This window comes from Eleginops maclovinus, chromosome 1 (assembly GCF_036324505.1).
Source record: "Eleginops maclovinus isolate JMC-PN-2008 ecotype Puerto Natales chromosome 1, JC_Emac_rtc_rv5, whole genome shotgun sequence".
Lineage (NCBI taxonomy): Eukaryota > Metazoa > Chordata > Actinopteri > Perciformes > Eleginopidae > Eleginops > Eleginops maclovinus.
In genome coordinates, this window is record NC_086349.1 from 13,592,745 (window position 1) to 13,618,421 (window position 25,677).

At 40.5% G+C, this 25,677-nt stretch overlaps 2 protein-coding genes across 4 annotated transcripts; both read right to left on the reverse strand.

Moving 5' to 3' along the window:
• Positions 1-255: 255 nt before the first annotated feature.
• On the reverse strand, positions 256-17,143 carry gnai3 (guanine nucleotide binding protein (G protein), alpha inhibiting activity polypeptide 3). Of its 2 annotated transcripts, XM_063891954.1 has the most exons (10): positions 16,968-17,143; positions 16,543-16,879; positions 10,568-10,610; positions 9,680-9,821; positions 9,419-9,576; positions 7,683-7,811; positions 6,389-6,518; positions 5,254-5,407; positions 4,038-4,245; positions 256-2,295 (listed from the first exon to the last, which is right to left on the reverse strand). In XM_063891954.1, the coding sequence occupies exons 2-9, from the start codon at positions 16,658-16,660 to the stop codon at positions 4,055-4,057; spliced, it is 1,065 nt and encodes a 354-aa protein (XP_063748024.1). In that variant the 5' UTR covers positions 16,661-16,879; positions 16,968-17,143; the 3' UTR covers positions 256-2,295; positions 4,038-4,054. The 2 variants fall into 2 exon arrangements, with proteins under 2 accessions (XP_063748024.1, XP_063748017.1); XM_063891947.1 differs by having other exon boundaries at positions 16,543-17,124.
• Positions 17,144-19,153: 2,010 nt separating this feature from the next.
• gpr61 (G protein-coupled receptor 61) lies at positions 19,154-25,229 on the reverse strand. 2 transcript variants are annotated; one of them, XM_063884777.1, is made up of 2 exons: positions 25,131-25,229; positions 19,154-23,309 (listed from the first exon to the last, which is right to left on the reverse strand). In XM_063884777.1, exon 2 carries the CDS (start codon positions 23,063-23,065, stop codon positions 21,647-21,649), a length of 1,419 nt encoding a protein of 472 aa, XP_063740847.1. In that variant the 5' UTR covers positions 23,066-23,309; positions 25,131-25,229; the 3' UTR covers positions 19,154-21,646. The 2 variants fall into 2 exon arrangements, with proteins under 2 accessions (XP_063740847.1, XP_063740922.1); XM_063884852.1 differs by lacking the exon at positions 25,131-25,229 and adding an exon at positions 23,558-23,873.
• Between the last annotated feature and the right edge of the window lie 448 nt (positions 25,230-25,677).

Here is a 25,677-nt window from a genome sequence, read left to right on the forward strand (position 1 = left end):
TAAATGGGTTAGGACAATGAGCACAGACCAGTGAGTTGAGGTGTGTGCAACAGCTCGAGCCGTCTGCTCCAGCACACAGATGTGTCTGACGTCTAAAAATAGTCTTTCCAGTTTGCATGACCTTCTTCCCTGCATCGTTAAGAAGAAACTAGCCTTTAATAATCTCACAGTCGATAACAACAAAAGGGTGTTGCCTGTGGTAGAAATGATCATGGAGTTGATTTTGGCTTCACAACAGAAGGAATGGAAAACAACTTGGTGCCATCATTTAATGTGGGAAATGAACGAATGCAACTGAAGCAATGTACAGAAAACTAAACTTCAGGAATGTTTTCTACCAGGACTTCTCTGTGCAGGAAGTGACTTTCGTAACCCAAACTGTCCTTTTCTACAGAAACAGAATTCCTCAGTATTATGGGATGGCTCCTGCCAAAAATAACAAATACAACCTCTGGCTTTTTCAAACTATCTCACATTTTATATTAAATGTGTTTATATATATGACCGAAATGCACTTATCAACATTGGGGAAGGAAGCGTTGTGATTGGATTAAGTTCACAGACTTTGAGACAATCTCCACCCACGTTTTTTTCCGACCACCCATCCAGTGACCCTGACCTGCCAGACCGAACGACACCGAGAGCGGCCTATAGGAGTATGTGAGGCCAAACAATTAAAAACCAGCGAGTAAGAAAACACGATCCAGTTGCGGTGGTTAAAGAGAAGTGACAAGATTTACATTTGCAGAAAGACAAAGATAATTTAATAAGAAAAATAACCACAGCCATTGATGTATATCTCTGCAGCCCTTTAGCCCGGTTTTCCTTTTCTTATTCAAGCACTCTCAGATGAATCGTTTTTTAATTTATTATTCAATCATCTTAACCAGTATAACAATTACTCAAATGTCATTTCTTGTCAATACTACGAAATCATTAATGCAATAACACACTTTCATGCATACACTATTTTCTCTACATTCCAGCTGTGCCTTGATAGCTGGTGTCTAATATGGCCAGGTTGTCAAAATGTTTGGCCTCCCATACAGGATGAGGGGAAAGAGAGCCGGGAACAATGCTAAGCTAACCAAGCGATAGGACTGAGAGGCTTCATTGTAGCGGCAGCAGGACAGATCGCAGCACTCAGCTGAGATGAGGCAAGGCGGCTATGAGTTTACATCAAAGATGCTTGGTGCTCAAATGCCAAAGTTCATGGACAATTTTTCCCCTCTGTTGAATTTTGAAAGATGCTGGAGATATTAGTCGCCCAGATAATATTCACCATTGTCTCTGTTTGTTTATTATCCTCCTGTTGCACGCAAAAATGCATTTTCAGGAATTCTCTTCTGTTCTGTCATGTTTTTCATTATGCAACATAATAATGGACTAAGCTACAACTGCATTTCATTGTGGAACCCTGTGCTGCATTATGAGAATGACTTGAATATATCATTACTATTACCAATAAGATTAAAAATGTACCTTGAAAAGAAAAACTATCTATATTGACCTAAGTAAATAAAATAGGTCATAATAAAACACAGGGAAATCAAGATCTCCCTTTACAAATTGATTTGCATTGATGTGTACAAAAAATTGTTCAATACATTGTTGTCAAGTTAAAGATGAACTATGTAGACAGCTGTGTTGCTATTTTGTTCATTACACGCTTGCTAATTAACCCCAGACCAAAAAGGTTACGTTATATACATAAGAACTGCCCAAACAAAACGCTTCTCAATACATAAGTAAACGCATTCACACATTAAAAAGTTAAAATACTACATAATTGCAACCCAAAATATGAAATGTACTATATGCAAATATTCCATAAAAGCAATGTGATATAGACTTAAGCTAAGAGAGTTTGCAACAGAAAAAAGTGAACACAATGTACATATCAGCTGTGAAACTGTGAAATGGATTTGATCAAATAGGCAGTCTGTTTGGGTCCATGTACATATTATTGACAAACTATAAATGTGTCAGAGACATCAGTGGAGCTTTACCCGTCAGCCCCAGACTGATGCAAAGGTCTTACAGTATATATTACAGGAATTCACAAACCTCACAGCGATCATTTCACAAGCCTCCCCCACTTTCACTTCCTCCCAGTGTGCTCTGCATAACATCTATTGAGTAATGGTGGTTTCAAGTCCCCAAATTGTAGAAATGTAGGTCCAGCATGCAGCATGGCCCCAGCTCAGTCCTTACTCCTTAGTAACACCTACTTTCTAATTCGCCTTCTTTAGACAAGACACACCAGCCCAGAAGTCCCAATTCTGCTCCTGACACCTGCAAAGGAAAGGAAAAAAACATAAAAAATATGGCCACATAAAATAAAGAAGGAATATAAATGCAATACTTCATAACATTTCATTTATAATTTCCTTCATAAACTGCTTTGTAATAAATAAATAAAAATGATAGACAGCCTTTTTGCGTCTTAAACCATTAAATAAAATAAAAAGTGTTTGTTGAAAACTTCTCCAAAACTCAGCCATGTATTCTACCTGTTCAAAGCTTATTATAATACATACAAAACATTTAAAAAAAGTTTAAAACAATGTTAATGGGTTAGTGATGGCCTTGCACTGGAGTGTTTCTGGTATTGTTTGATAAAGGATATCCAGCTTTAAGGAGATATGGTGGAGTCCTCAAAAATCCAGTTAGCATGGTAACATAATTATGCTAATGTTCTGACGGTAACACTTAGCATGCCAGGTATGGTATTTAAAATTAGCTTGTTAGCATAACGTTGAATACGTTAGAATTTATTATTAACACACATTTAAATAACCTTGTTTTGTCTTGTCTTAAATTTAAGTTAGATTAGATAATTTAATAAAGAGGAACCACTAACTTGTGTCTAAGTGCATTTAGTTTTTTTCTTTACATTACCGTTACTGCTTTCTTCTGGGGACATCTCACTGTTAGACATGCAGCATGTAGCTGCTGACATCAGTTGGAAATGCACAAAACTGGCTCATGGAGGATACCAAATGCCATCATAACACGGGGGTGTGTGGACGGGAACACTTGTATTTTAACGATTTAATTGTTCACACAGTAGATATATTGTTCTGTAGTTCTTTTAATTCAGTTGAAGTGTAGACATCTATTTTGTTTAATGTTTGTGTTGCAGCGGGGTTTGGTTAGGGTGCCGGCTGCTGGAGTGGTAGGAGTGGCTCAGCTGGAGGCCAGACAGCTGATCAGAATCAGGTAATGAGGGGAGGATTAAAATCATGGTCCTAACCTGGTTCTGGTCTCTTTTGCAGTAGACGGGGGCCTGAGTGAGGACTGTTTCCCCTCGCCCGCAGGACAAGAGCCACTAACTGCCAGTACCATTGTGAAAGTACTGTTCCGTAATAAAGATTTCATTTTGTTTCAAAGTACCGAGTGGTCCTTCCAACATTGGGAACGTAGGTGTGAGCCCGAACGCTCACAGTTTGTTTTTGTGGCTTTGTGAGTATTTTAATTATGAAGCAGTCTATAATCCTAAATCAGGGTCCATGCTATTTTCAGATCATTGAACAATATCACGCAGCCTTCATCAGTGGATGGAGTTGATTATTTTATTTGATGGTTCCTGTTTGACCCATATGTGTTTCCACAGTTTGTTCAATTCAAATGAGAGATTTTTACCTGACTGCTTTCTTCAACCCAGTTCATTCAGTATTCACGTTCATTTTTTATTATACAGGTTTTGGGTAAATTAAACCCACTTTCTGACCCAATGCCATGCATTTCCAAGTGCGAGTGTCAATATTATTTGCATGTATCCTAACATAATGTTGACACAATTTAGCGACATTCTTTAAAATCTCAGGTGAAGTAACATGATTGTTTTTGGCTAATTTTAATAGCATTCATCTAATTGGCATGTAGATATTCAATTCACTGGAGCTAACACGTAATGTGTAATCAGAGAAACTGTCTTTTCAATGACGCAACAACCTAACATTGTTAACAGTTATTGCCACATCTCTGCAGCGCTCTGCAGGAGCTGTAGTACAGGTAGGGGTCAGTGTGCTGACCTGCAGCGCCTGAAGCTTTAGTAAAGCCCGATCTCCCTCAGGTTGATCTTGATGATGACGTCGGTGACGGCGTCAAACACAAACTGAACATTCTTGGTGTCTGTGGCACAGGTGAAGTGAGTGTAGATCTCCTTGGTGCCCTTTCGTTTGTTAAGATCTTCAAACTGGTTCTGGATATAAGACGAAGTCTCATCGTACGAATGCCCACCTGCATTAAAAAAAGGTAATTCATAAAAATAACTTGGTTAAAAATAACATTGAAACATTCCTGTCCAATCTTTGAAAGGCAGTTTAGCTCACTTTTTTAATTTTTTACAATATAGGTTAAACACATGGCATTAATCTATGACCAGTTGAAGCTGTTATGTAATTCCAGTGTTGTTTGACAGGTCTTTGTACATTTGTGTTATGGATGATCTTTCAAGTTCATTTTATTCTGCTGGCGGCTGTTTAATTGTGTATGTGACTGCTGAGTAAAAACAACATTAGGGATGCTTAGCATGAAGAAGTAAAAAATGATGAACCATGGCACAAAATCATGTGTTGCAGATCTATACATAGATATATAACTGTCCAAATCAATTATGGACATCAGGATGACATGCGCTAATAAACCTGGCAGGCAGAATGAACTGCGGTTAATTATTCAGTTAAACTATAAAAGCTTGCGGCTGATGATGTTCAAATGTGATAAAATAGCTTCACCCACAAAGCACAGAGCTGATTGGAAAAATGTCACTTGTTTAAGCATTTACATAATAAAGAGATACTGTTTAGTTAAAGCCTGTTTAACACAAACTGTCTCTTGTTGCAGAAGCTAAATTATACAGTATCATTTAAAAATATGAGATCCAACTATTCTCTCCTCTTAGTAAGGTAATTCCCAATAGGTAAATGCTCAAATGCACCAGAGTCGGGCTGTGAATGATGACAATATACACGTATATCGTCAAATATCTATCCATCTATATCCTTTTCTATATCTTTTATATTGGAATAGGCTATGTCACTTAAAACTGTTTATGTGGCACTTAAGTTCCTGAAATATCGAGATATGAAAGGAGTGTCATAGAAGATTTTGGCTATATCACACAGCTCTTCAACCGATAGATAAGTAAAGATTTGCTCTGATCAAAACATTCAAATAACCACTACATACCAGCGGGTAATATCACGTCACACTTTAATAAAGGGTTTATACATAGCTTCGTCTCACCAGGGTATTTGGGCCAGCAGATAGTGAGCGGACTCCGGCTGATCTTCTCTTCAAACAAGTCCTTCTTGTTGAGGAAGAGGATGATGGAGGTGAGGGTGAACCACTTGTTGTTGCAGATGGAGTCAAAAAGCTTCATGCTCTCATGCATCCGGTTCTGATGGTAAAGCATATTAGGATTTTTTCACAGAACAAATGTTGATAATAAAATGAATAAGGGTTGTCACAATGTCAGATATTTACTACATGATTATCAGGGCCAAAATAATGTACAATAACAGTATTGTTGTGAAATATAAAGTAACAACTTACACAGGGCCTAAAAACCATGAATGGCATACAAATTGTGATTTGAAGATGGCAATTATTCAAACAATATTATTATATTTGCCTTTATGTAGTTCAGCTGAAGATAATCAAGCGCCACAGAGGGAATGACACGCTGAAAGGGCGCGTGGGTTGAATTTCAAGAAAGCAGTAAGGACTCGCCTTAGTACAGTTTATGTGTACCATTAATATGATTTTAACTTCACAGTTATGGTTAACACTGAGATATCGTGACACCCCTAAAATGAATGATGATTGATTTCCATTTAGCTGCTTTAGTTTCAGGGTGATGGGCCTAACAGTGCCAGTCAGTGCCGGTTGGGCATTAGTTCTACTTGAGCTGAACCACATAAATTAAATTCCACGTGTACCAGACTCTTCCTAAAAACATATTTTCCATGGCTTTTAGTGGCTGAGTCCAAATGCAAAGGGGACTAATGTGTCTTTGCCAGCACTTACAATCTATTAAAGCTTGTTCACTGTCACACTGTCATTACTTAATAGAACATTTGAAAAGAGCAGAGGCATCATTAATGCTTTTATTAGTAATCACCTTTTGTGATGTTATGTCATTTCATAGACCTGTGGGCGTGCAGCACAAAGGATTATGCAAACACATTGTCTCTTATTTCTTAGATCATGATATGGACTATATTGTCTCTGACATTTTCAGTTTAAATGATGTCTCCATTGAGTTTATTGTTTACTGCGCTGTGCCACAAATTGCCTGTTTGGGGACATTAACGTTTTTTCTAGTATCACCTGTGTGTTCTAGATGCAAAAAGTGAACCACAGTGTATCCATTACTTACCATCTCCTCATCCTCAGCCAAGACAAGGTCGTAGTCACTGAGTGCGACGCAGAAAATGATAGATGTGACTCCCTCGAAACAATGGATCCACTTCTTCCTCTCTGAGCGCTGACCACCGACATCAAACATCCTGCAGACAAAGAGATTGCATGAGTAGATGTACACTGAATGTATGCTCATTTTGCTTCTTATTTCATTTCTCCCTAGTGTTTTATGAAGATGAGTGTCCTCACATACACATAAACACACATGCCTTTGACTCCACCTGAGGCCCTGAGAGACAAAACTGAATCAGTACTGAGCTAACTGATGCAGAAATGAAACAATGTATGGTTCAACATCAATTCAGGGATTACGCATTTCCAGATCCTGAGTTGTTTTTTTATGAGGTTACAGAGGCAGGCCAGGGAGGCTATTACGGTTAATGTTTCGCCAATATTTATAAGTACAGCTGGATAATAAAATAATGTAAGAGGACGGGGGAGATGTAATCACATTTACTGCTTCAGAGGTGGGTCGTATTAGGCTGAATTCCAGTCAGCAACTAATGGGTGTTATAAAAGACAGTTATAATATTAGCACCTAAGTATGTAACGTCCCAAAAAAAGAAGCCAAATAATCTGTGATCAGGTTCATTTAAAATATAATTTATACTATGAGGGGAACTGTATGATATAACACAGACAGCTGGATGGATATGAACACAGTATAAAGGTGAGATAATGCATTAAACTTAAAGTATGTGAAACCCAGATTAAGTTAATTCAACCAAATTTGGATGCGAGTGTGATGATAAAGCTGTCAAATTGTCGGTGAACTCTTTAAAGCAATGTGGGTTTTTCTTATTATTCATTTATATGTTTGAAGTGTATTCATCTATTTCAAAGTTATTTTTAAATGTTTCTCTATTTTAATACGCACCATTATGTTGAGTACATGTCTGCAATTTGTGTATATTTGAAAAATGTATTAATAAAGATTAAAAGAAAAAAGAAAAACCTAGCACTTACTGTTATAAAATAAGTGTGTTATGTCACTGACATTGAGAGTGGATAGAAGACAAAATCGAATATAATGTCTTCTTGCTGGACTTAGTTATTCAATAATTTCTGACCAAATGATAATCTCTCAGCGCCCTGGATTGGTGGTCACTGAATGAAGTTTTTAAAGGATATTTAAATGTTTACGGCGACAGAAAAACTACTCTGACAGCAGTGCGACTCTGACTGCTTTAAAGCCTAATGAGTTGTTTAAATGACACAAGCAGCCCATCATGCGTTACAGGTACACTGACTTGAAGTAGAGATCTTTGAAGGTGAAGTGAGTTTCCACGATGCCAGTGGTCTTCACACGTGTACGCAGCACATCCTGCTGAGTCGGGACGTAGTTCGGCTGACATATCCTGTCCAGGTCATTCAGGTAGCTGAGAGACAGAAAACATGTGACTGAAGGGTGATCCCAGAGCAAATACACACACCACCGTTCACTTTCACTGTAGCATTATCTGCCGTACAGGCAGTTCACAATATGTACTACACAAAAACAGTTTTTCACATTATTTTAACCCAAAAATTAGCCAGACAAAGTTTGCTCGTTAAATGCAAAGGAACGTTTTCCCCAACCATAGATTTAATATCTTACACATAATTTGACATTGTAATTTCACAAGAGGCTGTGCTCAGACATGTTATGCTTTTTGGCAGCCATTTTTTTATGGAAAATTACAGTTTCCTGCAGAGAAATTTCATTTATTATTATCTCTTGTTTGTTAAATGTTTTCCTTTTTTTATTTACTGTGCATTTTTTATGTTATTATTAGATTTTTTTCAAGTGTTTGTGATATTGATTCAGTTTTTTTCCCCCTAAACAGTGGAGTCATACTATAACAGGGATGGGGATCTATTTGAGAGGACATTGGACAAAGAAAATAAAAGGGCAATGTATTTCAAAGTGAGTTTGGACACTTGTGTCTGGTGAAGTGGAGGATTTGCTGTGCAGGCAGACATCCGAGGACTCGACAGAATGATACTAAATATGGGCTCATATTTGCTGCGTGATAAACATTGGCTCCTTGTGGGTTGAGTTAAAACAGACTAACTGCTCTGGTTCCTGTGTCTTCGCAGTGTGGACAATATGCACCGAGCTCGGCTGTTTTCAAAACAAAATGTGTGTCCTTGAGCTGCTTTTTCTTTCAGGGAGATAAACCCTACAGAAGCAGTAAAACCCAAGCTCAACTGGACTATATTTAGCTCAAACTGCTTTGTTTGCATTTTTCCTGAACTTCATCAGACAGTTGTATCAAGTAGTTGACTATCAAAATAATTTAAAGTTTTCCCGTTGTCAGTTTCCCCTTTATGTTTCTCCTTTTTCAGGAATGCAATCAGTGTACAACAAGCTGACACAGGAGCGTGAAGAACAAGACACATCTTGCCTCCTGTTTCGTTCCAGTGGTAATGAAACTGACATGAAGGAAAAAGAAAACCTCTGAGTCAAACTATTCTAGTCAAGAGGGGATCCCCTGATCAACATTACAAGAAATGTCAGTTTCTTTAGTAAGAAGATATATGATGCAATTTCAAACTTCCCTATTAGTCCTCAACTCAGCAACAGAAAGGACGTTGATTATTTTCTGTGGATTGACAGAATGATTCATTGACTACCTTTCTGCTGTACGAAAAAGTTAGATAATCTGATGCAACAGATGGATTGTTTAACTTAGACTAAGAAATAAAGTATGGGCTCAATTAGTAGAGCTGGCCTTGTACTGGGTTGAGGTCCCTAACAGGAGGACAGGGGTTCCAATCCAGCCTGGGACCATTTGCTGTGTCATCCCTTCTGTCTCCCCCCTGCAAACTGTCTCTGCAATAAAAGCACTAGTTGCCCATAAAAATCTTTTAAAAAATGATAAAGGAAAATAAAGAATGACAGATCCAACCATATTTCTACAGATATCTTCTCTTGATTAGCGGTTTCATCTGTATTTTCAATGATTTAACAAGCTTGCAGTTAATAAGTAAACAGAGTCCTTACTATGCAGCAGAGTCATTGAGTTGATACTCTCGTGATCGATCAAAGCACGTCTGAACTCCCACGTCGCTCCACAGCCTCTGGATCACCGTGGTCAACTCCGCCGAAAGCACACCTTCCTCCGCAGAGCTCGCCAGGACAAACAGCTGGTGGGCATCATCCTGGCAAAAAAGACAAACAAATTCTTTCAATTAAATCTTGTTCCTGAAGTGATTCAAATCCTAAATGAGGGGGCAGCTTTTTAAAAGTCTTCTTAAAACCCACCGCTCGTGCAGCATCTTCGAAATCTATCTTTAAGCGACCCATGGCGCGGATGATGGCCATGATGGATTGGATGGTGTTGCTGTACACAACCACTTTGTACTGCTTGCATTCCTCTTCTGAGTAGCCATCTTCATGAATGATTCTGACACAGAGACAAAATTAAAGTGTGTTTTTAGAGTCCAGATAAATATTTGTCTGTGGGAACAATGGATTTAACAAATGTGGGACGATTACAGTATTAAACCATTTCATGCCACACTGTCATTAGTGCCGGAATTTGAGCTTCGGTGAGCATGCAGCATGGCTAATGTGGGAACTGGGGGAGTCTATTCACGCCCTGCCAGGGTAGGGCTGGCCTCTGTGGCCATTGTTTAACATGTTATGCAAAAGGGGGCTTCCTACAATGCCTAAGCAGAGTGAAATGAGGGTCCCTATTAACTTACACAGTGTTTTTTTTACAAAGATGAACCCTGTTTGTTGATGTTAGGTTTCTAAAGGTTCAACTAGTTCAATTTAAGTCCTTTTAAGAGCTCATCAAATAAATGGTATACCTCTTTTTTGTGTGATAATGGCAGAAGTATGAATTAAAATGAGTTTGATTTAAATTTGGTGACATGTTTTAACAATATTATAGCTCATTACAGCAAACTGAAGAAGCCTTAGGAAACATAGATTCCCTTTATGGTTCTGTTCTTCCACCAAACAACAAGAAGTTTACCATCCTCAGGGTTATTTGCAGTTAAGAAAACAGTAAAGCTTTTAGTTTAAGAGCTTTTTTAGGCCACCATTTCAGACAATTTAATTTAAGACTTGTTGAGACTTTTTAGGGGCCCATGGAAACCTTGCATATAACGCCACGTTGAGTGTTATAAGGGATATGTAACTCACTTCATCTGCTTAACTATTGTGCTTTTTCCAGATTCTCCAGCACCTGAAAGAGAGGGACAGTAATTATAGCAGCCAAATTAATATCTGACAAATTCAGTCTTACATGAACGACAGATCAAACCAGCTTTTTATAGCGCTTGCACTTAATCTGAACTGATTTAATAATGCATCATTACACAGTGTGCAGTACAGTATATTTGCATTGACAGTTCTAAGAAAAGGCAGCCTTGTGATACATTTTAAATTAAGACACTTAAGTGGGGCCTGAGGGAACGTATATAGTCACAAAGTGTCACATGGAGGAATCATATGCTAACTGCTTACCATAAAATCTGTATACGACAGCCTTAAGCTTAAACACACTGAGCATCATAGGAAAACAGGAGGTTTGTGATGAGCTTATTGAAGAAGTAAGAGATTTTACAACATTGTCCATCTGTGACAATAGAACAGCTGATATCAAAACCTCACAAAGTATGCATAACCATGAATGTCATTGTAATAACGATGAGAGGGAAAATTATTTCTCATTTACAGTATTTCAACAACAATCAGTCAACAGGAAACAGTTGCCTCGCTTCTGACTCCATTGTTTTTCCACTGGAGAGACAATCCCAGATATCATGCTACTCTGGGAGTTAGAGAGCAGAGTAATCATAAAAATGTCACATTTGATTAAAGAGTCCATAATACAATTTAAAAACAAAAACGCCAACTTGCTCTCAGTCCCTTCTTTGGGGTATCTTGTTTTTTTACCCCCAAAATCAGCATCATCACAACATGCAGAGCTGTCAACCAGCAAAGAATGACTGTATTGACATTTTAAATAACTTAATATGAACACTGACCTTCAAGGATTGAGAGAGATTCTTCTTTTTATGATATTCCCCTTTAGAAGGAGCCAAGATATTAAAACTTCTTTAAAAATAAAGGCCCTGTTTGTGATGTTGGCACTAGCTTCACACTATCCTAGCCCTTCTGTGAAGACAACCATTAGGAGTCACTACATCAGTGAAAATGATATGGGTTTAATGGAGTAATGCAGTACAAGTAGGGAAGCATCTTAGAACTATTTCCGTTGTGAAATATGAACTGAATACTGTTTCTCTATTACTCCTGGAACATGTAATGGGAAAAATGTCTGGGTATTTTATAAAGATCTAGGGAATACCTTTAAATTGGTTGTATTGTACAGAACCCTAAAAAAAGGAAAAGCCCGCCATATAATCCCATGCAGTGTTTTTACCTTTCCGTAGTTGAATTATTGAGCTTTAGAGATGCTGGTGGACAGGTTTAGTTGCCCACCAGACATTTGGACAGACCAGCTAGCCATTTCACCGGTTTCAGACTTTATGCTAAGCTAAACATCACAAGTCTACTGACTTCTATGGGACACATTTTATTCATTGTTGATTGGCCAAATATAGTAGATTACATTTATATGGTTTAACGTATACACAGCATGACACATAAAGTGAAATTGATATTCTGCTTTTCACAACACTAAATAACTGCTCCACACTTTGCCTTCTCAGGGCAGGTCTGTTCCCTCAACGGGGGGTTGAACCCAGGAATCCTTACCCTAGCCTAGACCACATGGGACATATGAGATATTAGAACAGATCAATTCCTAATCTGCAACAAAGAGGAGATTCGGCTGGACAGCATATACCTGTTTTTAAAGAAAGACAAAATCCTTTTTTAAAACCTGACTTAAAAAGTCACAGCTAGGATTTTAACCTTTGTGTCAGTGGAGGCGATTCAGCTGCAATCTGTGCCACAGGTTGACTCACTCTAAAATCAGCCATAGCTGGAGTTTGATTAAAGAGGCATAAAAACATGTGTGCACATGAAAGATCAGATGTCAAGCTTGCGCAACCAGTGAGAAATTATTTGCATAAACATCTTTGAGGAAGTTTACACTGTCAGTAGAGCCTCGTTATGCTTAATACAGCCCCAGTGGTTATCAGACATTTCCAGTCACTGGAGTTTAAATATTGATACTTGATTCTTCTTTTTTAAATCAGCAAATGAGTCAGAATGACACAAAATGTTTGAAATAAGTAGATGCGTGGTCATAATATTATCTGCCATTTAGGAATACTTTGCAGATGTAGAAGGCCTACAGAAGAGTAATATGTTCAGACGGCCAGTCGGCAAGAATTAAATCCACAAATTCTTTGGTTAAGCTGTCACCAGCAAAATAGATTTATGCCCCCTCACACAGACGGGGAAGGGAGGACAAATTGTGCCGATTCCTTTCAGTCACCAATTCTCTCATTCATGGCATTTTTTGGCTGTTAATCAACCGTGGCGTCCTGCCAGTTCCACCAAGTTCACACAGAGATTCACTGAGTCGTGCAGCAGTCAGTCTCCAAACCAAACCTCATTTAGCAAGAATCTGAAATGCAGATTTTTTATAAATTGCTGTTCGTGGTCAAACAGGACACCATTTTCTTTGCAGGGGTGCGTTGGCTCTGCAGTTTTGTGGTTTGTACAAAGAGCAGCAGCAGAACTCTTTGTTTTCCCCCTATAACTCTTGTTCCAGCGCAGACATGGGAGTGGAGGGCACTGCCTGGAAAAATCACTAAACCCCTTAACTCTGAGGTCAGAAAATGAATATGTCTATACAGTACAATGAGACTGCATTGTAATGTTGCACTATTACACCTATCGGTACAGTTCTTCCTCAAAGATCTGCTAGTTGCTTTGTCCACATCTATGGGACTTCCTGTTTTACTTCCTCACTACACTCAGGTCTACCTAAAACAACTTCCCCACACAACAAACCACTGCAGATCAGACTGTAATCTATCAAATCTATCTCTCTTTCTGCCATATCTTCTAGATCGAGGTGCAGGAAAAATCCCTGCAAATACAAAGGGGACAACTGCCTTTGATATAGAGAATAATGTCACTGTAGAATGTCATACACACAAATACTATATGGAAAACAGCAGGACAACACCTCGAGCATACATATTATAGTGGGCGGTGGTGGCAGAATCCATAGGGGCTTGGCCTGGGAACTGGAAGGGCACCAGTTCAAGTCCCGAAAGACCTAGTGGCCACCGTTGTGTCCCTGAGGCAAGACACTGGTTACCTACACTGCTCCCCGGGCGCCTTACATAACGGCAGCCCACTGCTCCTAACATCTTGGATTGGTCAAATGCAGAGACCGCATTTCGTGTCCTAGTACTTGTACTCTGTCAATGACAATAAAGTTGAAATCTCATCTGCATCTTCATATATGAATTGGATTTACATACATATTACAGTTTTTTCCCTGGTTATAGAAGAGAGTAATTAAACACATAGTACGAATCACAGATGATATCTTTAATCTCTGCAGCTAGTTGATTTGTACCTTTGACATCCTTTGACTGATTTTCTTAGAAAATCTAGCTTTGGGGCAAAAAACAAATGCAAGGAAAAAAAGCATGTGATGAGAAGAATTTTTCACAACTGATGCAAGTCTATGGGCATCGTTTACATCATGCAGATCCTTCAGGAAGTCCTGCAGCATGAATGAATGCAGTGATGATTTAATTCCTTTGACTAATTTAATAGCTGCATCTAAATCAGATTCATCCATTTAATTAAATACTCAGTGCTCTCATTTATTCTGCTTACACAAGATAATGTTACAGGAAGTAAAAAAAACATCTCAGTAAATAACAGAATTGTAGAGCTTGTTAATATAATTTTTTGACATATATGTTTCTCTCGCACAACATTTTCTGAAATAAAGCAAAGTTCAACCAAATGGTCAAGAACATCGATTCTGTACAATCAGCTAGGTAGTGCACAATTGGTGCCCTGAAGGCAACACAGAGTTGATACTGCACTTTTAACAGTTATTTATGTGTTGTTCTTCAGTGCAGGTTCAGATGATGTGTGGTTTACTATTTATCTTTGAACTTTACCAATAGCCATTCCAATAAGTCAAATAACTGGAAATCGGGACACTGGAAAGGATAAATATCAATATAATTTTGAAGAACCATCACGTTAATTAAGGAATAGATTTGAAAAAAACTGCTGCTCAAAATGTTTTATTCTTTCTTACGTATTTGTGAAATACTAGATACTTTTACTTCTCATGGCCTCTAACAGGTAATCAAACAAGACAAATCCGAGATAGGAAATTCCTCGACCACTAGACCATGGCCTGAATGATGAGGTGTCAAAAGCAGACACTGCTTCATGTTGATGAGTCTCAAACTACAACGCTTGTACAGATACTGTAGGATAGGATCTGCAAGATAAACAGATGCAGTATACAGCTAGAAAATCCCTGCTAGAGGCCACATGGCATTAAAAGGTTGCTGCACTCGGGGCATTAAATCCCTCTGGCACGTCTATGCAAACCCACATTGTCAGTACCACCAAGTGTGTGTCAGTATGTGAATAGCAGGTAGTGTAGTTAAAATACAGTCAGTGGTCAATAAAGGCATAAGGGAGCGCTGAAATAGTTACCAAAAGTCACAAAACTGAACCTGTAAAATATTTTAAACAATACCAAGTTGAATCCTAGTGAGTCCACCTGACATTTACTATAACACATAATGTCTTACCTAGTCCAAAAGCAAAATTAGGATTTCATTTAAAAAAATGTATAGACTCACAGTTAACGTTAAAAGAAAAAACCTCTCTCAATCATAATTGTGCTGTCTGTATCTGCAGAGACCCTGCTGACCAGTGTGTTCTTGCTTTGTTATGTTTTGGGACGTTTCTGCCTGTTTCTCAGCCCCTAGCTCTGCCTCCAGCTGGCATCCCTTGGACTCTTCTCCCCTGGGCTCTGTGCTGTCCTGAGACTGTAATCAGTGTCGTCTGAGTTTAAAGCTTGGATAGCTCTACTAAATTCTTCTGTCTGGACACAAAATCTATGCCCCTTAGCTAGCCAGACTTCATATGGCTGAACTTGTTAAGCGGGGGAGGAGGGGCCAACTTTCAATGTTGTGTTTACAAAAAGCAACCTACAAATACTACTCCCACTACTGATAGAGGGTAGTTAAGTCATTCATAAGTCAATCAATAGAAAATTAATAAGCAATCATTTAAATATTTCAATGGTGTTACAGCAAAAATGTCCAACTTAACTGAAACCTGGCCTCCAAATTGTAAGGATCTGATGCTTTAATTATACTGTATGTCAGGTATTTGAATATGACTTTTGAGCTGCTGTGAGGACAAATGCTTTTTTAGTTGATGAACCAAATGATTAAGGCTTGTCAAGTTATTGTCAGACTAGTAGAAAATAATCAGCTGCAGCCCTTACAATCAATCATTACAGGCTGTGTCATGATGAGATACAACAAGCAAAAGCATGTCAAAGCATGCGAGTTATCTTTGGATACTGCTCACCTTGAACATGCGATCGTAGGAAGCTTAGACTATTTCAGATGTTGTTTTGGGAAAAATCTGAGAAACATTTTAGTATTATTAGCTTTAACAATTTCCAAATTAAACAATTTAAATGTAAAACTACCACATCAAGTTATATGTATACTTGAAAGTAAAACACAAACAGAGGCTTTTGCTCCTGCTTCCATTTTTGAGTGTTTAAGCTTTATCTCCAGGTCAGCATTTACCTGTAACTGCAGTTGTAAAGTAAGCTTGGCCTGCATGAATTAGCCTACAACGTGCTTTTTGACAAGTGACAACTCTTGGTCAACAAATAGTGTATTCTGGGCACATTTCGAGTGATAAAGTAATTAAAAAACAAACATATGAGGCAGCAGAGGACGTGTAGTTTTCCTCTCTAGAAACATCTGGTTTACTTCTACAAGTCCTTTCAGTGGAGGCATGATGAGACACAGCTGCATTAAACCAACAGAAGGAGGAGGAGTGTAAATAGTCATAAACTGAAGACTGCATTAAAAAAAAAGTGACAATCTAAAGCTCCCTAACACTCATTAGGATTAAACAGATTTCATGCATTTACATTGAGCCACTGGTAACAAAGTTCATACCGAGCAGAAGCAGCTTCACTTCTTTGGATGACTTCTCTCTGTCTTCCCGCAGGTTTTTATCAATCATTTTACTCCTCTCCACCGCAGCTTTGTCCTCGGCGCTGATCGTGCAGCCCATGTTCACTCTCACACAACTTCTTTAGCGTCAGATTGTGATTTAGCCGCTCATGAGTTGAAGAGAGACGCCGTGAAATGAGCCCTCGGTTCCGTGCGAGCTGAAGTTTCCCAGCCTGGGAGCAGAAGTGCAGAGGGGGAAAAGAGGCGTTGGCACCGGAGGCTTTTCAGTACGACTAAACCCTGCGTCGGATGCTGCTGAGCTCAAACTGCCACACACACTCTGTACAGGGGAGCAAATACCGAGGTTTAGGCGGAAAAACTCCCTAAATAGATGTTTTAAAATATTTCAATCCAAAGTTAAAACTCACAGAAGAATACAGACATTAGATAATAAGAAAGCTAAAACACTTAAAATATAAATGTGTATGAAAAACGACACGTATAATCCACCGATTTTAAACAAAAAAGCTCAAATGTATCCCCTAAAAAAAACTGCTGCTGCTGCGCAGTCGCGCGTTGATACAGCTGATCCAGCTGCTGACTAAAAGGAACAGCACTGAAAAAGGAAAATTGATGCGCCCCAAGTGGCTGATGGGAAATGGAGTCCCTTTCCTAATACCAGGTTTGTGAATTCACCCTGTGTACAGTAGCGGTTTTGGGCATGGGTGAAGCGGCCAGCCGCCCGCGGGCGGCATTTCGTGGGGGGCGGCACGAGGGAGCACAAAAAAGTCATCAGGGCCCGCGAAGCGGTTTTCTATCATATCACTGTGTGGGAAGTTGGCAAATTGCCGCCGTTGACAATTCACCTCTGGGTCTCCCAAATGGAACGGACAAGGGGGGGGGAACGGTAGCCTGGTAATACCAGCCTGTTTGCTCAGAAGGGATCTCGCCCGGGGTGTAATTCCATGTAGAACCGCCACTGCCTGTGTAGCTCAAATATTGACCACAACTGGATACAAATTGATGTGTCTCTAACAAGTATTCGTAAATGGAGGTATTGTGTTCTTCAAAACACAAGCTAAAGACACACCTGCAGGTTTTCTTGACAGTTTACACTCATTTACAGTCAGAGGAGTGGAGCTGAAGTTTTGTGTGGTGTGAGAGCGCCCCCGGTTGATCTAAGGTGGAGTACAGGTGTGGATGCACTTCAGTGTTAAACCACAACAGAAACCAACGACATACTTCTCCGGTCAAGAGGTCGGGATCAGTTTCATACGTCAGTCTTAATTTTTATAGCTGTTTTGTTCCTGTTCAAACTACAATTTGTATTAGGTACAGTAGCATTAATTCATTTACTGCAACCATGTATTAGACTGTGTGATATCCCATACAAAGAGAGAAGCTCACTCACTCCTTGACTTTCCTCACTGGTATGTCTGTTAGACTGGGACACATTTTAATATACGTTTTTTTTTAAAATATCCGTTCTTGAGTTAGGCTTAAAAGGACCATAATATAAATTGTTACCCCATTTTCTTTCTTAGGGAGCCACAAATCTGTTTTTGATATCATATAATCCCAGCTCTCTGTTAAAACGTTCAGTTTGTAAGAAACACACCAGACTCATCCTCTGAAGGAATGTGCTATGCACCCAGGGGCCCCCAGGGGGACATGATGGTGGCAGCGGTCGTGTTGTCGGCCATCACAAAGGTCAGGCTGTTTGAACTGTTTCTCTGCACAGTGGGCTCCCTCCACTGCTCAACATAAAAGCTATGAGTCATTCTGTCCGATGGGGAGCAGCAGAGGAGAGAGAGAGGAAATTAGGATAATCAGAACAGAAAAAGAGCTCTTGGTGCACGGTGGAATCTGTCTTTTGGTCTTTCTAGTGAAAAGCGACTAAAACGACAGGCTTACACGAACATGTATCATAACCTGGCATTAATTAGCAACAACAACAACCTAATAATCAATAATCTTGTATCCTTTCATATTACCTCCAACTCTGATGTATGTGTTTTATCTAGATTGAAGATGTTATTGAAATCAGTAATGTATGACTTGCATGTGCCAAAACATAGTGAACTTCCCCTATGTTTAAGCATTTAGTGCACAAGTTGGGGTGTACATTGGACAGAATCTGAAATGGTCAGTGTCATGTGTGTTGGTTAATGATAATTATGTTAAAGTCCCCCTCACTGCCGAGCTATAGCATCCTGCCTACCTCTAAATGTCACTCCTCTTTCATCCTGTTCTTAGTACTTCATTTCACCTCTGTGATGCTGCTTCCCCTGCCTGCAGCGCGTGCAAACACACACACATACACACAAGCAGACACACACACACACACACACACACACACACACACACACACACACACACACACACACACACACACACACACACACACACACACACACACACACAAGCACACACACACACACACACACACACACACACACACACACACACACACACACACACACACACACACACACACACAAACCACAGATGCAGGCAGCTAGAGGGCGGGAGAGAAAAAGATGATTGACAGAATTGATCATGTGATAGATGTGATAATTGATTTTTTAAAAAGCCTGGTAACTACCACAACAACTCAGCTTGAACTTGTGCTGTTTTCTTTAATAATTTCAACTGATAGGTAACCAATACACAGGGAGATCTTAACAAGTGGAAAACAGACTGTAATGATAATGAATCCAAACAGTCTTTTCAGCTCGGGTACAAAAGAGACATTGATGATTTACGATGAACAAAACAGTTTCCGACTAATGTTCATGAATATTCCTGAATGTGAATGTAATATTATCTGACGTTCACCTTCAGAGCAGCTTACTTCAACGTCCTCATAATCAACAGATGGTAGCAGAAATAGAGCTTAAAGCATTTAATCAGATTGGTCGGGGCAATTTTGCTGCTACGGTAACGGAAATCCAGCTGATTGAATGGTGGATTCAATCAACATAAGGGGCTTTGTAATGACCCCAGACTATGAGAAATATTACCCAATTTATTACAACATTGTACGATAAAGAGAAGATGATTAATAATGTTCAATGAGGAAGATAATCTGAAGCGATTAGACTCATGTTCCTGTACCCTGGTGGATCAATCCACCAAGGTAGTTTAATGTAATTTTTTTTCATAAAATGGTATGTTTATTTTTTAGTTTTAGTTTGAATAATAAGAAAAACATACATACTGTTGAACATTTAGGATTATGGCAGTGATTGCATCTTGAGCTCACCATTTTTTAGGGCCTCCCATTACTGCACACAAAGGAAACATTTTCAAACAATATGACATGATGACCCTATCTGAAAAACAGTGTGCAACAGCGTCATTTTGCAGGAATATTAAGAACATTATGTCTCCTCCTGACAAAGGGGCCTTTTTTTGTTCTGACTCCCAGCAAAAAAATGAACCTCCTGTACGTCTTGTGATCATGCCAATAGTCCGGTGTGAGGCAGCCTAAAATAGATAAAGGCAGCAACAAAGAGCAAGTATAAAAAGAGACAAGAAACTGTTTAGTAAAAGACTTGTGCCATGTCATTTCTTTGGAACATTTGTCACTGCTCGTGTGACTTGTGCAAACTGTTTGTATTCCACCTGAGATCAGAGAAAGTATCACCAGAGTCTTCCATTTGTCGCTGAATGAGGCCAAAGGCAAAGCTTGCCATGTGTAAGCACTGTCTCACCTGTGTGCTGTGTAGCCACAACAAGCATGGTTGTTTAGAGCACAAACACAGGCGCACTCACACTGGGGGGAAGGGTGTTCATGATGTCCAAAATAGTCCACAACCTGCTTCTTTTCTTTTTTACAGTTTAACTGTGGTTAGACAATGTTTAAAAAGCTTACATCCTAACACCATTAGTGTCATACAAATTAAAGCAGTCACAATGTTTTTCTTTGAGTGGAAGAGGGTGAAATCACGAGTGTACCAATGTGAGAGGATTTTGGTGAGGAGGTGATAATCACAAGACTGCAAACAGATAAACATGATAATGATGTTCCTGGAAAATGCTTAATAATACGCTAGTGTGTTTATTATAAATACCACCAGCAGCACCAGCTGTGAAATGATCCTGTTCAACATCATGAATATTTCAAAGGAATAGACAATTTTATAAATGGTTCTGAATATGCATACATTTGTTCTGGGAAAACAGCTATATTTTTACATGAATTCCTTGGTGTTATGATGAGATGTGAAAGTGAAATTAAAACACTTCTAAACATATCCTCAACAAATAACTCACAAGATGTACTTATCCCTCAACTTTTTGGGTTTTTTTGGACTTAAAAATGTGTCTGAGATGAACTAGTTTCTAAATATAGGTGCAGCAGAGTGGGTTTTATTGTTAGATTATAACTTATATTAATAATAAAACATCTATTTGTTCATAGGGACCTGTTGTCTCGCTGAGCGAATTGGAACGGATTGTCAAGGGGCTTTTTCAAGTCTTGGTAAGTAAGTAAAACAAGAAGAACATGCAAATGGAATTACAGCATTGTTGATGTAATCGCAGTGATGTTTTTTGATTTATTTCACACTTTTCTGTCAAATAAGAGATGGAGAACCTCACTTGGGTGAAGACTGAATGAAGGAATGCATATCATAAGTCACATTTCACTAAGCATTTGTCTTATAATGACATTTAATGGCTCTAAGAGATTCCCATGTGTGGAAATTGGTGTTTCCACTGAAGTTTTAATTTCACAGAGTTTCAGCAATTCTTTTTTTAATGTGATGTTTGTCAAACCACTGACCCGTGATTATCACAACAAGCGTTTAGTGTCCATCAGCTAACATCACATTGAAAACAGTCTGACACTGTATGGCTCTGAAAATGCTCCATGATATGAGCGAGATGATGCACACAATATATTCATCCTTGTCTTTCTCCGGAAATCTACACAACCTAAATTCTTTAGAAATAGACCGACTGTTTTGCAGTTTACTTGGTTGTTAGCTTAAAGCACTGTTGTAACAAGAACAAGAGATGTATTAATTTAACACATTTTAGAATAAAACTAAATATATTTATTGGATTATAGATGGCAAAAGAGACAGTACATGAGAGGCAGCTACAGCTCGGGTACAGTTTTGTAGCAGTTCTCTGATACATGTAGCTCATTGTTCAGCTGTTGCCGCTGTATGAACTCTGAGGTTTCCTCAAGGATCTGCCCTGGGATGTGGAAGTCAGCTGGCGTGTTCTGCTGAACAGCTGATTCCTGAAGGCCCTCAGTCTCTGGCTCCTCTTGGCTGACTCTGCTGTGTGAGTTGCAGGGCTCCAGATTGCATCCAGTGCCCTGAAGGAACTGCAAAAAGTTCTCCTCAATGGAGGCCTCGCGGCTGGGCAGCTGCTCCCCTTCGCTTGGCCCGGCTCGCTTGAAGAGGCAGGCCAGGTGGCGGCCCAGCTCCTCGCGAATTTGACGGTTCAAGAAGCCGTAGAAGAAGGGGTTGGAGGTGAAGCAAAAATATCCTATCCATGTGACAACATCCTCCAGCTGGGCCAGCGAGGAGGGAGAGGTAGAGGCCACGGCCGTGTAGAGATGGAAGTAGAAATATGGCAGCCAGCAGCAGAGGAACTGGCCGCCTACTGCCACCAAAACCACTGCAGCCTTCCCGCCGCTGAAGGTCCTCTGTGGTGTGTTGCGGGCACCAGTTCCACTGAGGCTGGCTGCCATTGTGGAGTGACTGCTGATTGACTCGGACCGTTGTCGGGGCGTGTCCATCCAAGTGGGCAGGGGGCCGTGCTGCATGGCAGCTACCCTCGCCACTTTGAACATGTTGCAGTAGACCACAAGGATGATCAGCATAGGGCAAAGAAAATAGATGAATGTAAAGAAGACCATAAAAAGTAGCCGCGTGTTCCTGACTCCCACCCAGTGAAGGGAGCATTGTCTCTGACCCTGAATGAGGGTTGATGGAGTCCCAACACCCTGATTCCCCTGAAGCAGCCATCCAACGAGAGGCAGCGCAGACATAACAATGGCTTTAATCCAGATTAGTACTATCACAGTCACCACTAGCCCCAGTGTCATCTTCACCTCATGACGCATGGGGTGGACAATGTAGTAGTAGCGCTCCACGTTGATGGCACAGATGGTGAGGATGGCAGCGCTCACTAGACACACACTCAGGCAGAGGTAGCTCCGACACAATGCCTCGTCCGCCAGGATTTGGTCTGACAGCATCCCCAGAGGCATCAACACCAGCGCTGCCAGTAGGTCCACCAGACACAGGTGGAACACAAAGGAAAACTTGCGTAGCTGCGGCGTTTTAGTGATGACAATCATCACGGACAAGTTCCCCACCACCGCCAGCACATCGATGATGAGCATAGCACACAGTGCCAAGGACCGGTTTAGATCTACCCCCCCTGGGAGGCTTGTGGCCGGCAAGGTCACGTTAGAGATATTTGGGTGCAGAGAAGCTGGAAGTATGGGGAGGCTGGAGAGAGAATGGTTCCAGGAGGAGCTCGGTGTGACAGGGTGCTCCATGAGAGGATGGGATAAGGAGGAAAGAGTCCGCAGAATTTCACAGGCCCATCACCCATCCTCCCCCGTCATAGGGTGTCACTGAGAAGCTCAGGCGGAGGTGTCTGTCGTGGCAGCTGGAGCTGTAGCCCTGAGCTGCTGAGATTTTAGCCTGGAGCTTTGCAGACGCTCTCAGTTTTCACTTATTTCCAGGTAACTCTTAGTGATCCGTCCTTTTCTCTCCAACAGGACCTTCATACGGAGAGATCTAAAACAAGAGAGAAAGTTCATTTTAGAAGAAGCATAAGGGAAGAGCCTGTGTTCACAACATGCTCATAGTGGGTCCATGAAAACTAGCAATTACTAATGTTACTAGTTTGAAAAGTAATTAACAAGTGTATGTAACTCAATTCACCAAAGCATTGGTAGCATTAATATGGAGGCAATACGTTATACTCTCAAAATATGACAACTTCATAGAATTGAAACAACCTAAATGAGTCAGTCTGCACTCACTTGTAGCCTGGGTAATCATTTACTACATATTGGACATCTGCATCCTCAGATGTTTTTTTTCAGGGTAGCCGGTGCCTCAGGGAGAAGTTAAAAGCTCCGAGTGGACCATATGTCAACCTTAACAGAGTCTAGAGCAAAAACTGGATGAGTGAATACACTGTGAAACTCAGCATAACAGAGCTCCCTGCTGTCTGAAGTCATGGTAGACATCGATAAATACTTTTCTCAGAACTCCAATCATGGCATGAGAAATATAAAATGTTAAGCTTCTTAATACCCTAAAACGCATGTAGATACATTGAATTGTGAACAGAAATCCATGTATAAATGGTGGCAGAGCAGCCTCAGCAGTGAGTGTTTTTTGTGGCCAGTGTAGTAGTCATGTAGAGGCTCTGCGATGTGTTTACTGTCATAACCTCACCTGGAGACAACCCCACACACTGTAAAAGCCGTGGAACGAGCACTAGGGCTTTGGTACATTTCCATGTTCTGCACACCTGCATGTGCAAGTTTTCCATTTCACAAGTGTGACAGGCTTCATCCCTGCAAGGCGTCTGTTGTTTTCCTGCCCACGTACGCACATTGAGCACAACAATCAGCTGGCAGACGCAGGTGTACGTAGGCGGTCTTGATGAATAGGTCAAAGGGTCACAGTCACCTTCAGCCCATTAAAATAACCAATAAACAACCACTCACTATGACGTAGCAACAAATGTGGAGCAGCCCTCAAGTCTAATCAGCATCGATTGTTTTATTGCTCTCTGGTGTCCAGGGTCATTTTGGTGCCCTCAGGAGCACCAAAATTGAAATTATTGATGCAAAGGAAAATGATCAGACAAACTCTGGGACGTGAAATGTTCTACTCCATGAAAGGATCTTTTATCACATAAAACCAAATACAGTTTAAAATTCCTTGAAATGCACAGTTATGTGGCTGTTACCTGTTTAAAGTTAATTTGAACAAGTCCAAACACAGCTATTTAAAAAACAAGAGAAACGACTTGCCGCCTCACATGCAGCACATCCTCCTATTTAATGTAATCAAATCAATGAGGGAAGTACAATTACGAGTCAAACTCTGCCTCCAAACAAACTCACACAAAGCTAGAATTCAAGGTTTCTACAGAATCTCTCTCAAGCGGCCCGCTGGTAACCATATGACCCAATATTATGCACATGACACAGTGTTTACTGCGAGTAGTAAACTAGCCTGCTGTTCAAGTGTCCCTTTCAGTCCTCGGCAGAATGAGGCCAGTCAACCAGGAGTTTAAATAGAAATTATTTTTGCCATTAATCTGTCCTTCCACATGGATACACAAAGATATTGGATTGTATCATGAAATAAAACCATAACTCTAGTATGCTCTTGAGTCAGATTTTACTCTTGACCCACCTTTCCAGCATCTTAACTTCAACACACACACACACACACACACACACACACACACACACACACACACACACACACACACACACACACACACACACACACACACACACACACACACACACACACTCAGGGCTAACAGGGCAGGTGTGTGATAGATGTGTGTGAGGATAATCTTTGACATACCTCAGTCTGAAGTGGGCTGCTTCCTCCTGTGCAGGTTCACAGTCTACTGAAGGAGAGCCGACCTGTTTCGATTTCTCTGCCATACACACACACCACGTCACAGAGAGAGAGAGAGAGAGAGAGAGAGAGAGAGAGAGAGAGAGAGAGAGAGAGAGAGAGAGAGAGAGAGAGAGAGAGAGAGAGCGAGAGAGAGAGAGAGAGAGAGAGAGAGAGAGCTCTCCTGTGTCTCCTCCTCACCTGGCCCCTTTCATCTCGTCATCACCTCCAACCCAACCCAGCTGACCGCCCCCTCCCCATCCCTTCACACACACACACACCTCCCACTGCTTTCTTGTAGCCAGGCCTGCGTTTCAGGTTAGAGGGACAGATGGTACAAAATACATGAAGAGAAGGCTCCTGTCTCCCAGCCCTTGATGCACAAAGTGTAGACACACACACACACACTTTCACACACACTTGTACTGTCTCCGGAACGCGCCCAGGGCAACTGCAGAGCCGTGCGGAGCAGACAGGCAGGCGGCGGGTGGGCAGGCAGCATCCAGCCTCC